This window comes from Brassica oleracea, chromosome C2 (genome assembly GCF_000695525.1).
Source record: "Brassica oleracea var. oleracea cultivar TO1000 chromosome C2, BOL, whole genome shotgun sequence".
NCBI classification, from domain to species: Eukaryota; Viridiplantae; Streptophyta; class Magnoliopsida; order Brassicales; family Brassicaceae; genus Brassica; species Brassica oleracea.
The window spans coordinates 28,917,313-28,934,359 of record NC_027749.1 but is presented as its reverse complement, the minus strand read 5'-3'; the positions used below and the strand labels follow the sequence as shown (position 1 = coordinate 28,934,359).

Below are 17,047 nucleotides of genomic sequence, written 5' to 3'. Positions count from 1 at the left end.
TGCACAACTGCATTACACCCGATCATGGGGATCATCTTACTTGAATTACTTTATCAAGTTCTTTTTCTAGTGCGAACATAATTTTTTAATGTTCCACTCACTAGGATTCTTTAATTCTCCCCCTCGAGATGATGACACTTCATGTCTAAAATCTCGTATTGAATCCCACTTTAGAACCATTAACATATTCAGTTTTCCCATTTGAGATGAATTATGTTTCAAATCCTTTAGAGTGAGATCTTAATTTGGGGCATGCTTAAAGAAATCACATATTATGAACTTGTTTGATGATTCATCACCCATGATGGTTTCCCTTATTTTCTTGACATGCTATATGTGAAAAACTTCTGGTTTTTCAACATTTCACAATAATGTCAATAACATTATTGGAGATGGCTATATATCAGTAAAACTTCAGGTTTACCACTCATTTATAATTTTGCTATCTTTTTTCTTATGCATGTCTTTTCATGATAAGCTCTTCTAGAGCCAATAATATGTTTATATTACTAGATACTATACTTATTTAATTTGAGAGAGAAAAAATATTTGTTACCTTTAGTAGTCATGACGATGACCCAATACCTGTCATATTTAGTATTCAAGCTATGAAAAATGGTTCTGGCTCATAAGAGACGAAGTTTAATATACTTCTTTTCTCTTTTTCTTTTTGATTCTCGATATAGATCGGTTAAATATTTGGCGTACGACAACTACGTACCCAATTTTCTTTATGGCCGTATCTATAGCAAACCTTTTCTGTTTGTTTTTTATCACCCGACCACTTTCATTTTTCGTGGAAGTTCTAATTATTTCATATGGACGGAATCTTCTTCCTCGTCCTCTTCCACGACCATGATAGCGGCTTCTACCGCATCCAATTCCTCGTCCTTTTCTAGTAGGACCGACTTGATGGTTTAGTATCATGATTTCATTTTTTTTTCCAGTTTTCGCGGAGGATTTATATCAACTCCGGCTATTTAGTGAATCCTTTCTTTCAAGGATTTATTTATCAAAGATCTTTTAGATCTTTTCTCATGATACACCTCATCTTATAAACCATAATTGAATTGGTGTAAATACCATGGCTTTATCTTTTTCTCATCCGATATAGTTTATATCGATGATTTCTAAAAGCTCATTTTCTTTTAGGTGTATCTTGCACCCACTGCACAAGTCTTATAATTATTTCTCGTAATATCAAGGGCATTTATTTTGAGCTTTGTCAAATTTAACATGATAACCGTATCCATAGAATAATAATATATAAAGACGGAAATTTAAATGCATCAATTAAAACCATAAAATAAATGCATAAATTAAATTGCAGAAATTTAAAGAGCAATAAATAAAATTGGAGGCTTAGCCTACCACATGATCCGAGGAGTCTTAGACTACCATATTGATCATTTTTCAAAGTCCGAGGAGACATGGTCTACCATTTTGACTTTTACTTATTTCAAGGTCCGAGTAGACTTAGTCTACCATTTTTGACCCTTTTTTTATTCACGGAGGCAACGCATACCACGTGATCTCTGATCGTGAAGGCATAGCCTACCATAACGATCAGTCGGGAAAGGCAGCGCCTATCATCCCGATAAATAGACGGAGAAGGCCTACTTTCTCACTTTGAAATAATAATAAAATTTAAATAAATTAAATATGTTGAAATACATAAATTTAAACATTACCTCGGCTGGTTTAAGAACTTTCGGATAGATAAACCTCAGTTGGTTAGAGCTTCGTGCTATAACGTGTTGTGAACTATTAGCTCAGGATATAAATGATTATGTATATACTTGTATTTCTAGAGAAAATGGAATAACAAAGGAGAGAGTGAGAGTTGGTCGTGTGAGAGAGAGAGAGAGAGAGTTGGATTTTAACTTATTTCCCATTTCTTCTTTTACGTTTCATATATATAGTAGGAGAAATTACATGTTTACCACTTTCATGCTACCACTTTTCATTTTTACCACCACTAAAGGGATATTTTCAAAAATACATTCTTCAATAAGTGACAAAAGATTTTTATGTCATTGTTCTTTATATATAATAAATAAATAAAAAGCTAAAAAAATACGAACCATCAATCCTAAACTTTTTTTAATTTTTTTTTCGAATTATACTATTTCGAAATTAAAACCTTAAACCCTAAAACTCAACTCTAAACACTAAACCATCAATCTTAAACTTATTTTTTTTTGAAATACGAACTCTAAACCCTAAACCATCAATACTAAACCCTATTTTTTTTTAAATACGAACCCTAAACCCTGAAACATCAACTCTAAACCCCAAACCTCGAAACCTCAACTCTAAACCCTAAACCCTAAACATAAATCTAAAACTTAAACCCTAAACCTTCAACTCTAAACCCTAAAACATCAACTCTAAACCTTGAACCCTAAACCATCAACACTAAACCCTAAACTATCAACATTAAACCCTAAACCCTAAAAAGTGAACTCTAAACCCTAAACCCTAAACATAACTCTAAAACCTAAACCCTAAACCTTCAACTCTAAACCCTAATTCCTAAACCCTAAACCCTAAAACCCTAAACCCTAAAACTCTAGAGTTGATGTTTTAGGGTTTAGATTTGAAGGTTTAGGGTTTTAGGGTTTAGGGTTCGAATTTCAGAAAAATATAGGATTTAGGGTTTATGTTTAGGGTTTATAGTTGATGTTTTAGGGTTTCGATTTGTAGGTTTAGTGTTTAGGGTTTAGAGTTGATGTTTCAGAGTTTAGGATTTAGTGTTGATGTTTCATGGTTTCATGGTTTAAGGTTTAGAGTTGATGATTTAGAGTTGATGATTTAGAGTTTAAAGTTGATGTTTTAAGTTTAGATTTAGGGTTTAGGATTTACGTTTAGGGTTTAAAGTTGATGTTTTCGGGTTTAGATTTGAAGGTTTAGGGTTTAGGGTTTAGGGTTTAGAATTGATGTTTCAGAGTTTAGAATTTAGAGTTAATGTTTCGTGATTTAGGGTTTAGAATCGATGATTTAGGGTTTAGAGTTGATGTTTTAAGTTTAGATTAGTTAAATCATATGTTTTTTTTGTCAAAGTAAATCAAAAGGTTATAAATGTTTTTTATCCTTCATTAAAGATGAGGGTAAAAGTGGTTAATGCAAACATGAAAAATGGTACTTTGAAAATGATATTTTTGGCAATTTCCCTATATAGTACAAGAAAAAGATGCTTAGTCATATAGTATACGATCATGGTGATAGATGACTTGGTGACATCTGTCCCACGAGATGAATAATCAATTATATAATAGAACATATATTGTTGCAATGTATTTTGATCAAAAAAAAAACATTGCTGCAATGTATATTAAAATATTAAAACAAAAGTTAAAATCTCGAGAGAAGTAGAACTTGTTTCCGTACTGGAGTTATAACCAAACGAAACAACATAACATAAATATGATCCTTAGGAGAATCTTCCTACAAAACCAAGCTTCTTTTTACCTGATTATGAGATAACTTTTCTCTGTTTGTTTACCTGTAATATGTAGGTGAAAGATTTAGAGAAGGAACCAGAGTGTGTTCCAAATAAGTTAAAAGAGAGAGAGTGTAGTTGTGCAGCATTACCGAGCTGGACTCCTGCTTCTGCTCTTGCTCCTGCTACGCATAGGGCTCTTGGCTGGACTCAGCTTGCTAGGGCTCTTACTTGCTTCCTTCTGAACCTGCACCACGGAAAAACGATGATGAAGACGAGTGCAATTAGCTAAGATATATCACAATAGTCTATTGGTAGTATGGCGAAAAAACCCTGAATATATTGTTGTTATTATATTATAATAATACAGAGCTGAGTGGGGGGGGTGTATCTAGATTAAATATCACTTACAAAAGGCAGAGGAGATGTTGACCTTGAACGAGATCTGCAAAATTCCGAGAAACAAAATCGAGTTTTAAAATCCTAAATATGTTTTCCGTGTATAAATATCTGTTTCATCAAGAGCCTTGATGCCTCATTCCATGTCAGAGATGTAAAATGATAACACAAGAAAGAAAAAATAACACAAACTTTAGACGATTTCTAGACACACATGCTTTCCTAAGTTAAAACCGAGGGGCAGAGATGAAAGTCTAGTTCTATCAAACCCTGTGTCCTGAGCACAGCATCAGTTCCATGAGAATCCTGAAAGCTTGGCGAATTTGCAGGTAATGAACACTATAACAATACGATCCAATGACTCTCCACTGTTACCCATCTAGCAGCAACGGATACAATCAGAAAACAAGGAGACAGGAAAGTTTCATTTCCAAAACTGTTCATCTTAGAAAGAGCATATACCTCAGAGAGACAGAAACAGCTGTGTACAAGCAACCAAGAAATCCATGATCCAGATATTAATTTCAAATTTCAAGTTGATCGTATCTAGCAAACAAAACCATTCTCAGCAATCAAGAAGAAAATAGCTAATGCCCTTCCCCAATGACTAATGACTGCTTTTAGTGAGATATCAACAAACAAACACCAAAGGAAGCACTAAACCAATATGCTATGTTTAGATGTTATCTAGTGAATAGCCTAAACATGAAAATAAGAAACGAAACATACCCTCGCGGAGGTGGTGACCTTGACTTTGAGCGGGAACGAGGGGATCTAGACGTAGATTTTGCAGGCGATCTACGGGAAGATTTAGCCTTTGGGCTCCTGCTCCTGCTCCTGCTCCTGCTTCTGCTGCGGCTACGACTGTGGCTCCGCCCACGGCTGCGACTACGGCTACGGCTTTTAGAATAAGATCTTCCACGGCTGGGGCTTTTCGAATCCCTCCTTGAATCATATTCTCGAACCTACAATGATATGAGGAAATGTTAAGTGCAACAAAAAAAAAAAAAGAAGAAGAATAATGCTCTTAGCATAGTTAGCATTAGTATGTATACCCGGACATATCCACGAGAAAACGCATTCCTAAACTCTGTGTCATCGAGCTTTTTAATCTGTCGACAATGAAGAATATACTCATGAGCAATCAAGGAAGAACCTCCAACAATATTAAAGAATAGGAACAAGAAGAACATCTCACCGCATACTTCATGTCCTCGTAGCTGGTGTAATCTACAATTCCAGTTGTACCTGTTTATAACCAGTCCAAGATTGAAACAAGCTCCAGGTTACTTAACAGTTAAAAACAGAAAAATACACATATATATATATATATATATTATCGGGTAAGAAATGAGGACTAACAACCTCTACCATCACGGTAGACTTGAGAGAAACAGACTTCTCCTCCTTTACGCATGTGATCCTACACAGCAACAAGAAAAGTGAGTATGCAAACGAACGACATTTTAAGGAATTTGTTGTCCACACTGAAGTTGGTGTTAAAATGTTAACCTTGAGGTCTTGCCAGGAAGCAGATGAAGGCAAACCTGACACAAGAACTGTATGGTGGATGGAAACTACCAAATTAGAGATGTCTCCAAAAAAAAAAAAATTAGAATGCTAAACATATCATACATACCACGGAACTCAGATCTCCTAGATGGTCCACGCCCACGGTCTCCACCATCACGACCGTAACTACTACGAGCATCATTAGATGAACGCCTCCCACCATGTGCTAGCTCCACCTGGGCAACATGGATCAGATAAAACTTCAAGAAATCAAACTTTTTAGAGTAGTGGGATGAAGAACAAACCCGTAAACAATGGCCGTCAAAGTCATATCCATCACGACCATGAATTGCATCATCAGCATCCCGAGGATCCTCAAACTAGATTGGATTAAATGAATCATTTTACCTGTCAAAAACTGCCTATCTCTAAAAATCAACAAGGAGAGAGGAAGCTGACCTCGACGAAGGCATAGCCAGGAGGCCTTGGTGGGATCTTCAGACCGATTTGAACAACAGGTCCATACTAAGGATGAACCATTCTTATCAGATCTCAACAATTCAACAAAACCAATTGAAGTGGTGTTTTACCTTACTGAACAAATCTTCAACCTCTCTCTCCCGGATATCGCCTGGAAGGTTCCCCACGTATATAGTTCTACTTGAACGGCTGCTCATTTTCTCTTCCTTTCTATCCGAAATTCAAAAAAAGCGATTCAAGAAACGCAAATTATCGAAACGAAGAAGCGTTCTCAAGTCAGGAAATAAAACCCCAATTCTGAGGGAAGAAGAAGAAAGAGAGGCGTAAAGTTTTCACCTGAGAGAACACTGAGATCTGATGAGTTTGGGGCGAAAATGCTCCGGTGGGAAGTAAAAACCTATTATTGGTTTATATATTTTGATCCATTTAAAAATCTATATAGTATTTATAAATCTAAGTAAAATATGCAAATCTGGAATTTTTCTCTCGGATTTGAATCTTTGTATTTTTAACTAAAAAATTCAAACAAATCTATTCAAATCCTTTATAAAATTAAATATATTAGTAAATCCGTACGATTGAATAACACTTGATTTGATACAGAATTTATGAATCATTAAACCAATAACACATGATTTTAATATAAATTTGAAAATCATAAAACCAATACCACTAAATTTTGTTCGAATTTTCAAATCCATTAAAATACAACCATCAATAACTCCTACTAATTGGCAAGCCCGCCCGATGTTTGTTAATAGGAGCAGAGTACAGCACGTGAATCACGTGACCTTCTTACTATAGTTTACACCGGGGTAACTGTGTAAAGTAAATACATCTTTACCCATTTGGTTAAAATGATAATACACAAAATACTGTTTAGAACATGGGAGGATTTTACTTATGCATTTTCTTTAGTACCATTATTCAAAGGGTTTTTAGTAATTAAAACCCTCGACTAAAAATGAATGGTAAAAAAAACTATCAACTAAATATCTAGTGAAATAAATCTCCAACTTTAATTCCATTAACGTATGTTACCCTCCGTCTAAAAAATCGTGACGGAAGGTGACATACGTTAACGGTTTATAAGTTGAGGGTTTATAATGTTGAAAACTTAGTTGAAGGGTTTTTTTACTATTCAAAAATAGTCGAGGGATTTTATCACTAAAAAGCAAGTTTTTAATTTTTTTTTTATCATTTATACAATTTTTTAGATTGATTTAAAAGCCTTTAAAACTCATTTATAAATTTTTATACATTACTTTATAACCGATTTATAAAGCTTCATAAATATTTTAATACTTTTACATATGATCAATACGGTTTAGCAATGATTTTACAATTTTTTTACAATTTCTGCTATTTGTTAGGATAAAATAATCTAATATTATTGACTTCATGGATGAATTATTCTACTTAAGACTTAATATAACTTAGAAAATTTAAATTATTTGATATTTGACAATGACGATATAAACACTTAAATTTCCTTATATCATTATTGCCAAATATCAAATAATTTAATATTTTAAAGTTATATTAAGTTGTAAGTAGTGTAGAAAATTATTAATTTAGATTGTATAAATTAATTTTATAATAAATTAATGTATTAAAATTTATAAATTAGTTTAAAGGCTTATTAATCAAATCTAAAACAATGTATAAATGATAATAAATATTTTAAAACATTTAATGATTTTTAGTGATAAAACTCCCCCAACTATTTTTGAATCGTAAAAAAAACCCTCAACTAAGTTTTCAACATTATAAACCTTCAACTTATAAACCGTTAACGTAGATCACCCTCCGTCACGGTTTTTTAGACGGAGGGTAACATACGTTAATATAATTAAAATTGAGGGTTTATTTCACATGATTTTTAGTTGAGGGTTTTTTTACGATTCATCTTTAGTTGAGGAGTTTAATTACTAAAAACCCTTATTCAATTATACCATCCATTAAATGACATTTTCAAATATACCCTATTCATTAGTGACTAAATGACCTAGGTGCCCCTGAGTAAACCATATGTAATCGAGAAAGGGAAAGAGATAAGGTTTGGGGTTCGCCGTCGTCGTCTTCATCCAGCCTCGCCGTCGTTGTCTTCATCGAGATCCATCATTGTCTCCGTCGAGATCCACCGTCGTCTCTGTCGAGATCTGCCGTCGTCTCCGTCGAAATCCGTCGTCACTCTCTCTCACACAGCCGGCGACAAGAGATTACGAGAATCACTCTGTGATATGATTCTGGATAGCACAAAGGAATGGAATCATGAACCTGACCATGGAGAGCTTGTCGCTGTTGAAGAACCTACACTTGAAGAGTGTTTGAGCCAAAATAAAGCTTCTATCATCAAAGACACCTTGATCTACATTCAAGCTGATCATCATCTAGGCAAGTAGCTTGTGTGTACTCTTTTTCCCTTGATTGGTTTTGTCCCACTGAGTTTTCTAATCAAGGTTTTTAATGAGGCCACAAGCTGCTTCTCTTACCTCCTAGATGATTGATCTTGGTCTGTCCACATGAAGACATTATGTTATATTTTAAGCTATGCTTTTATGTTATTTAGTTTTCGAAAACTCTAGTCTTTGTTGTGTTTCCAAGGGAGCCTTTGTCTTGATTTCCCTTGTATTTTCGAGACCTTCTGCATGTACAAGGCTTCTCCTTTATATTGTGGTCGTGGCCCCCTTGTATCAGTATCCATCTTTTATCAAAAACCTTTGTTTTCTCTTTTCTTCTTGCTTGTCGAGTTGATTGAGTGTTGGTGTGTAATATCCAACTTCTGGTGTGTAATATCCAGAGATTAAGGGCTCTAGTTTGGTGTGTCATATCCGATCTATTGCGTAGGAGTATCAAGGAGCCTTTCCGCAGCCTCTTGTGTCACCATTCGATCCACATACCTTGAGAAACTTGAGTCTTTTGATTCGTTTCTGCAAGGATTTTCCCATCTGTTCCAGAGCATCATCCTAGGATCTCATTGCGGATCTTCACTCTGTCTTCGTGACGTTTTCGATGGTTTGGGATGCAGATCTAGTTTGAGAGAGTAGTTTTGTGTGGTTAAAGGTTCAGATCAATCCTCGTTTGCTCTCATTGGGTTGGAGAACCGGCGAATTGAGGTGTTGTTGGCTTCATACTCGGTGGTTGTGGGCTTGTTGGTAGAGTTACATCACCGGTGTAGGTCATGGGTCTCGTTTGGTTCGTGTTTCTCCTGTTTGCAGCCTTAACTAGGATGTTTAGAGTCTGGTGAAGTTGTTTAGTTTAGTTAAGCTTGGTTGAGGTTGTTGATGCATTGGAAGAGCTTTGTGGAGAGAGCGTGTGGATGGGTTTCTATCGGGTTGCTTGGAAGACTTCTCTAGTCTCGAAATTGTTTTTTGGTGCAAGGTTGCAGGTTAAGCCGGCTCCGATGTGGGGTGATAATTCTTCCATCGATTCTGGTGCATCATTTTTCGGATGGTCAATGATGGTGACTAATGCTCGTTTCTCCTGCTTTGTTCCTTCTTTTCTGCATCAAAGTGCTCTTGTTTTCTGCTGTTATGCTCTTGTTTTAGGAGATCAGGTTTCTTATGTTGTTATGCTGTTATGCATTGTTCCTTCGTTTCTCCTGATCTAGTTTCTAAATTGTCTTCGTTTCTGCTCTTGTTTTAGGAGATCAGGTTTCTTAAGTGTTGAGGAGTTTGGATGGTGTCTCTTCACGGGTCTTCAGTTAGGTTCTCCTTGGTGTGACTTTTGGCTATGTTGCCTCTACCTGGGTCCTCCTTGTGGTGATCTCTGGTAATGCTTCGCTGTTCTTCCTTGTTCTGTAGCTAATTTATAAAATAAATTATAAACCCTTACAAATTGGTGTATGAATCATAATAAATGATTTATAAGCCTTTATAAATCATTTTATGGTTTATTTTGATTTTAAATTACCAAATTCCTTGCATATGTGAAGTTACCAGCTATTTTTTACATGAAATCTAATATTTCTACTTTCAAGTACACTGATGCTCGTTTATAGTTAATACACACAATTCAGATGCAACAAAAAAGAGAGAGATAGAGATTGGCATAAACATTATAACTATTTATAAATCATTTATAATTGTTTATAAATCATGAGTGGATAGATAAAATCATAAGCTATAAGATATTCTTATAACTGATTGGTTAACAAAGAAGACACTCAAAGACTCCGTTGTGCATTGCCAAAATGTAAAGTCCGTGAGTTTGTGAATAATGGACATATTCCTGATCTTGAACTGTGTCCAGCAGCAATTCATTTCTTGAAAAAGAGAAACATTATCTTCGGTGGCTGGCACATCCTGTGATGTTTGCCAGAAAGATAGGTTCAAAGCTCCTTGATGTGCAGATGTTCGTCACAGTTAGGATAATAGGCGCAGTTCCTGTCACCAATATGAATTTCTACAAGCTGCTTCGTTCAAAGACTCATGTGGTCTTGTATCCTGGATTGTATGTGAAGCTTTGCACAGAAAGGTAGTTAACAGTTTGTGTATTTTCTACATGTATGGCTCTGACACATTTTTGTAGCTCATTTGTAAGGGATAATAAATCATTTATAGGACTTTATCAATATTGTTAATCATTTATAAACGTTTAAAAGGTCTATATATCACTTTTAAATGATAATAAATAATATATATGTTTGTAAAAGTCTACAAATCATTGGTAAATATTTAAAAATCATTTATAAATAATTTATAATGGTTTATAAACCATATATAAGGGTTTATAAATCTTTTATAAAATACTAGGTCGGTTTCCGCGCTACGCGCAGATAGTTCCTCTTGTATATTCCGACCGATTTGTTGTGTGAATATCAAATATTGTAAAATTTTCTGTGTTTTTAAACTATTTAGTGTGTACGATATAGTATACGAAAAGAGACATGCTCTGACTTTTATTATTTGAATTTTGCATATACCTTTTATTCGTCGCATTTTATTTTTTATAATATTTTTTTTTTGTTAGTTGGACCAAAATATCAAAATTGAATTCAGAATACATAAACAGTTCTCAAGATGTCGGGAAGTTATTCTTAATTATGTTTTTTTTGATTATAATCTTATGAATTGTACATTGGAAATTTAGCTCTAATTCATGTATTAATTGAACTTTACTCTTGTTTTTCTTTCGATGTTTTCATTGTTGTGTCAAAGTAAAACTGTGTGGCTGATAATGAAGCGAATAATAGTTTTCATGCAAATAATAATTATTAATCAGTATGTATCAGACTTTTAAGTTTGCGTTTGTATTTTGATTTTAGTTATATATATTTTGGGGATATACTTGTCACCATGAGAATTTTATATCTCCAATAACTTATGATTTGAACATAAATTATTGGTTGTCCCATAGTGTAAGATCCACATCTTGACGATTAGGGCCAACAATGAAATTGTGTTATGTCAAAAGATTCTAAGCTTTTTTTTTTTTTTTTGATAAAAGATTAAAGATTCTAAGCTTGCTTCTTAGAAAGCAATCAATAGATTTTAAGAAAAAATCAAAAGATTTTAAAGAGCTTAAGAAACAACCTATTGCTTTAAGTTCTAAGCTTGCTTCTTAGAAAGCAATCAAAAGATTTTAAAGTGTGAACAATTTGTTTGAGACTGGATCATTGAGTATAAAAATTGCTACAAATGCAAAAGGATTTCAAGAATGGTTTTAGAGACTCTTGTAGCCATTCCTAGTTGTGGACTATCACCATATTACGACATGTATTTTATTTAGGTATATACGCTTAGCAAATTACAAATATGTTTTGAATATTAGTTTCATAATCCAAATGAAATCAAAGTAAATACTTTTTCTTACTTTCTATAATATTTTAGCTAATTACTATATTTTAAACTTGAAATTTTTATTAAATCTTAAATATCTTTCAACTTTCAGAATGATACAAACCAAGATAACTAAAATAGGTAAATTTCACAGAATTACTAAATGTAGTATATAAGATTAGACAAAAAATAATAATTTTATGTCTTCCAATGTTTGTTGGACTCTATATTTTGTAATACATGCCTAGCAAATTGAATATATTTTTAAAAAAATTGAATATATTTAATAATGTTTAGTCTAATAATGCAGTGATGAAAAGAAAATCATCATTATCTATTATGTCTGTTATCATTGATTTAAGACAATTTTTAATTACTTAAAAATTGTGTATATTTTCTTTATTTGTCTCTTATTTAGTTGATAAAATATTCTTAAAATTGTAGAGTTAAGAAAATATTTACTCATTCTTTTTTTTGCACTTCTATTTTACATAGATCTTTTTCCGCGTGTTTAAATTTTTCTCAATTTATAATTTTTATTCTATTTTTATTGAAAATTCTCCTTTAACCTAATAGCTTGCCTTATTTTTGTTTTGTTCATAAATTTTAAATATTACTCAATCCATTTCATAATGTAAAATGTTCTAGAGAAAATTTGATGTATGAAAATGTAAGATGTGTTGATATTTTTAAAATATTTTTAACTTTCATGAAATTTGGTTAACTAACAACACTACACTTTATTATTTTCAATTGATTAACTTATTTTAAATGTATATTACTAATAATATTTAAATAAAAATTGATTAGTTTTATGAAACGATCATATAATGTGAACCAGCGTACTACTTTAAAGCCTTTTTATCATCAAATTTTTGGCTTTGTGGTGTAATCAAGCATTGGCATTTGTTGCTGACTTTGTAAGTAACTCTGACTGCATTACTATGAAGTTAAATTTTAGTCTATTGTACTGTTTAGAAACCTGACGTTATGATTTACGGCGATGGAGACTATTTAGTGTTAGTCTGAGAAATGAATCAAAACAAACAAATACATGTTGTTGTGTGTCTCATTAGAGTTTCATTGTGCTTTAATATTGAATCCATTTTAAATATATGCAAGATAAGAACACGGAACTGGTTGCCCGAAAAGCCATTAAACCATTCAAGCTGTTAGTCTATCACTAATTTGGATATGGTGTATTTTTTGTTTGAGATATACTATATTTTGTTAGCTAATTTTATTTTTGTTTGTACATTGAATTTGCATTTGCATGTAATAGTTGTGTGAATGTTCTAAGATTTTGAAAATGTTGTTTGTGAGAAGGTAATTGCCATTGGACAGATGAAAGAGAAATTTATGTGGATGTCCGTGAGTTCGAAAGATTGTGAGGGTGATTTAGTTTTAAAATACTGGTGGCTTTAATAGCAAAAATCGGTAATGAAATTGTTATTGTTACCGACAATTCAATAGTATGAGATGTATATGAAATGGTTTGATTATTTGTGGAAACTCATGATCAGTAAATCCGCATATGATTTATTTTATAGTTAGTACGAACATAAAGCAGTAGGAATAAATTTTTAAGTTACATACATGGCTAAGGATATTTGTTAGTCAACCCGGTAATTAGAAAATGTCATACGCTAAATGAATGGCTCGTTGATCAGTGGAAAATATTTGAAAGAAATTCAAATATGATTGTCTTTATAGTTCAAAAGAAAGAAAAAGGCTAAAGTTGAATATAAAAATACATCAATGCTTATGTTTGATTCTGGTAGCACCAATATGATGAACACATACATATTACACATAACATATCAGGTGCAATATTCATTTCCTTAACAATATTTTTTATAGTTATTTGATACTGATTTTCATTTTTTAATATATGGAACATTTGGTGTTTAAGATTTATTAAATTTGGAAAAAAAATTTTATTAAATTTTTTAAAAAAATATTTTTAGAATTTTAACCAAGATGTCGACCTAATTTTTTCTGATAGTTTTTAGTTTTTATATTAATTTATTTTGTTTTTGATAAATGCAAATTTTTTAAGTTCTATATTTTTAAAACAAATTAAAAAATGTTGTGTTGATAAGGCTGAGAATTTAATGTAAAATTGCGTTATATGTTACGTTTAAGTATTTGTTTTTTGATAACTGTTAGCAGTTTGTAATTATTTTCTATGAACAGCATATATAACATTTCTTCGTAAAAACTCAAACCTTAGTGTATCCTCTATTCGAATCTCCCTCCGATAGCTAAGCAATTGACTCAGAAGCTTGATAATCTTGACAGCCGTTTTGTCTCCTCACTTTCCTTCTAACTTATGGGCTTTCCATGCAAAGGCCCAACCTTCACTAACGGTCCGGTAACAGATCAGAGAACCAATTCCAGCAATGATTGATGTCGGTGGTTTGCAGGTCCTGCAATGAAGTCTAGCTTCCCTGTTTTCTGTACCTTGTTGCTTTTTTTTTTTTTTTTTTTACCAGGTGTTGACCTTGCGGCCCACCACCTAGGCCCGGCGCCAGGCTTACCTTGTTGCTCTTGCTTGCTTGTTTTTGTCTAGCTTCAGCTTTGTCATCTTTTCCTTTGTCTTGGCTTTTGCATGCTTATAGATCCTTTCTCTGTGATCGGGAAGGTATCTGATTCTAGGAACATAGATGGATCTCTTGCCATCGATTTCTATATTTTCATTCAAGCCATTGTAAAACCTAGCTTTACTGTATTGTTTTATCGAGGCATGACCACGAAGACCAACACCCAACATAATCTGTCTGATTGTCTCTAAGACATGAGCAGCATTGAGTTCTTCAGGGATCTCAAATTCGTCTAAGTCCCAGAAGACTCATGAGTCATGACTCATTCACTGACAAAGACAGGGTCAGGCAAAGATGCAGTTACCACACGTACGGAGACAACAACAACAAACACATATACACTCAAGACAGAAAAGAGAAACCTTCATACGTGAATACATTATCTGTAACATATGAAATTCCAAACTAATGACCAGTGATTCAGTGAATCATATCAAGTATAATTATGTGAGGTGTTGATTTTTCTTCACGTCTATCTCTCTTGTTGTTGTTAAGAGGTTCTTGTTCATCTTCCCATGACAGGATATCTCTCAGATTTTTAGATTCATTTAGACCATCTCCTATGTAGCCACTTCGTAATTTGAAATCTCATCAGATTTATATTATGAGGAATTTCAGATGGAGTATGCAGTTGGCGAGTCCTTGGCTTCTCTTGTCACAATCAATCAAGCGCTCTTGATTTCAATGGTTAGAACCTTCAGCATCAGCTAAATATTCTCTTGAAAATTCCTCGACATTTCTGTCTATCTTAGGATCACTACAAAGCTCACCATCATCAATCTTACTGTTTCTGTCTTATGAGGACTTCGTTTCTAATTCCTTTGTCTGCTTTCATAAAATCTACTGACTCACAATGGTTTGGTTTGAGTTTGACATATATTTCACTGACCATTCACACCAAGAAGAACTTCTTCTGGACAGGCATGCCTTAATTGACACATATGTCCTTCAAGACATGATAATTGTTATCCTTGTAACAAACTACAATCTAAAAAAAATCACAGAACATGTCATTCTTGTCCATATAATACACCTGATAATCTGTCTAAGAGAACCACTGTTAGCATTGATGTTATCAACTCATAGCTTCTTTCCAGCCTCTTCAGAATCTCCATAAGAGTGGTTTCCATCATTCTCTTGAGCCCATTAGTTGCCGGTTCTTGTATCATAGAATAACTCACACACGTTGTTATTGTTCCTCCTAATTTCCGGGACCTTTTGCTCTTCATCTTCCAGCTCTCTATCGAGCTTCCAATGGTATGGTCATTGTCTGAAAATTGAAAACCACAAGATCTATAAACATATAACGACCATCAAAACAGTTTGAAAGCTACAAAGCAGAAACCAGTAAAGGACAACAACTAAAAATATTCAAAAGCTAAAGAATTTAGTTACCTGCTCTCATCCTTTTAGAAGAGTAAAATTTGGATAAAGAGAAGTCAATATACCAGAGGTATATCTTTAAGGCTTGAAGCACCAGTTAGAAAACCAATCTACATGTCCAAGCGGAACATTTATATCAATTAGATTCACACAAAAAGAAACAGAGAACAAAAACAAAGAGAAAAAAAGTATAAGATGACATCGTAGTTAAAGCAATCTGTTATACAACTTACTAAGTGTGGCAAGGTATACAAAGAATGAAGAATCTTTCGCAGTCCCAGAAAAAAGAAAAGAGACAAAAAAAAAAAAGCTTTAAACTTTTTTTAAAAAGCTGTAGTTCAACCCAAAAAAAAAATCGATCAGTCGCATGTTCAGAGGTATATCAATAAACAATATGAATTTGCAGGGTATGAGAATCCCTCATAAGCTCCCCAGTAAGACTTTTTCTTTCTAAAAACAAAAAAAAACAAAATCAAGATCAGGTTTACCGGAAACATGAAGGATCAACGACGGAAAAATCTAACCCATAACGATTGATACACAAAAGAAAACAGAAAAGATCACTCACGTTAACATCCACCATGAGCAGATCCATCCACATAAGCTCCCCACCACACTTAACATTCTTAGCCTCCCAGAATCGAAGCTCGACAAAGGATGAGCACCGCCCGGACTTCAGATTGGAAAAAAGACCTTTGAGTTAGCCATTAAGAGAGATGAGCGCAAAGATATGAATATGAGTGAGATGTATAGAAGAGAGATGCAGATATCACGATTCGCAGTGGAGCATATTTATACACGATCTCGACGAGGAACAACGCAAACGAAAGTTTCGTAATGGGATTGCGAATTAAGACGATTTAAAACGAATAAATCACAACGCAACGTTACAGAAACTGGATCGTCCCTCCGCCGATCGAAGAGAAAATAAATTTCAGCCAAGATCTGAGGAAGGGCAAGCTCGAGTCGGCATTTTCTCGGGTCTCCGTCTCTCAAATATGATGGGCTTCATGGCCCAAACTCATAACACGACAGATTTTTAAAAAACGCAAAGCCCAACTGACGTGTCAAAACGTTATAACGTGATTGGTCGATTTTCTTGTCCGACATGGACGTCCTATCTGATCAGTATTTTTGCCTTTTATTACTTGTGTGATTATAAATCATTTATAAGAGTTTATAAAAAATTTATTAGTTTTTATAAGACAATTGATAGATTGTATATAACGATTTATAAATCTTTTATTAAGACATTTATAAGATTTTATAAAACAATTTATAGATCATATATAATGATTTATAAAACCATTTATTAGGTTCAATCTATTTATAATTGGTTATCAAAACAATTTATAAGGCTTTCTAAATATCTTTTAAAGTATAATTCATTTATAGGAGGGAAAATTGCAAAACTAGCACATCTGAAGTACACTTATTCATGTTTA

General features: G+C 33.4%; 1 protein-coding gene and 1 long non-coding RNA gene across 3 annotated transcripts; both read right to left on the bottom strand.

Annotated features, from left to right (window-relative positions):
- Window positions 1-3,256: 3,256 nt before the first annotated feature.
- LOC106322597 (serine/arginine-rich-splicing factor SR34-like) lies at window positions 3,257-6,228 on the bottom strand. Of its 2 annotated transcripts, none has more exons than XM_013760665.1 (13): window positions 6,170-6,228; window positions 5,944-6,043; window positions 5,813-5,878; window positions 5,659-5,733; window positions 5,481-5,589; window positions 5,354-5,400; window positions 5,207-5,264; window positions 5,040-5,089; window positions 4,897-4,953; window positions 4,571-4,806; window positions 3,854-3,887; window positions 3,595-3,689; window positions 3,257-3,505 (listed from the first exon to the last, which is right to left on the bottom strand). In XM_013760665.1, exons 2-13 carry the CDS (start codon window positions 6,028-6,030, stop codon window positions 3,502-3,504), a joined length of 918 nt encoding a protein of 305 aa, XP_013616119.1. In that variant the 5' UTR covers window positions 6,031-6,043; window positions 6,170-6,228; the 3' UTR covers window positions 3,257-3,501. The 2 variants fall into 2 exon arrangements, with proteins under 2 accessions (XP_013616119.1, XP_013616120.1); XM_013760666.1 differs by having other exon boundaries at window positions 5,944-6,039; window positions 6,170-6,224.
- An 8,923-nt stretch (window positions 6,229-15,151) lies between these two features.
- LOC106325042 lies at window positions 15,152-16,579 on the bottom strand. Its single transcript, XR_001266789.1, has 3 exons — window positions 16,171-16,579; window positions 15,615-15,712; window positions 15,152-15,489 (listed from the first exon to the last, which is right to left on the bottom strand). It is a non-coding gene; the product is annotated as an uncharacterized LOC106325042 (long non-coding RNA).
- Window positions 16,580-17,047: the final 468 nt, after the last annotated feature.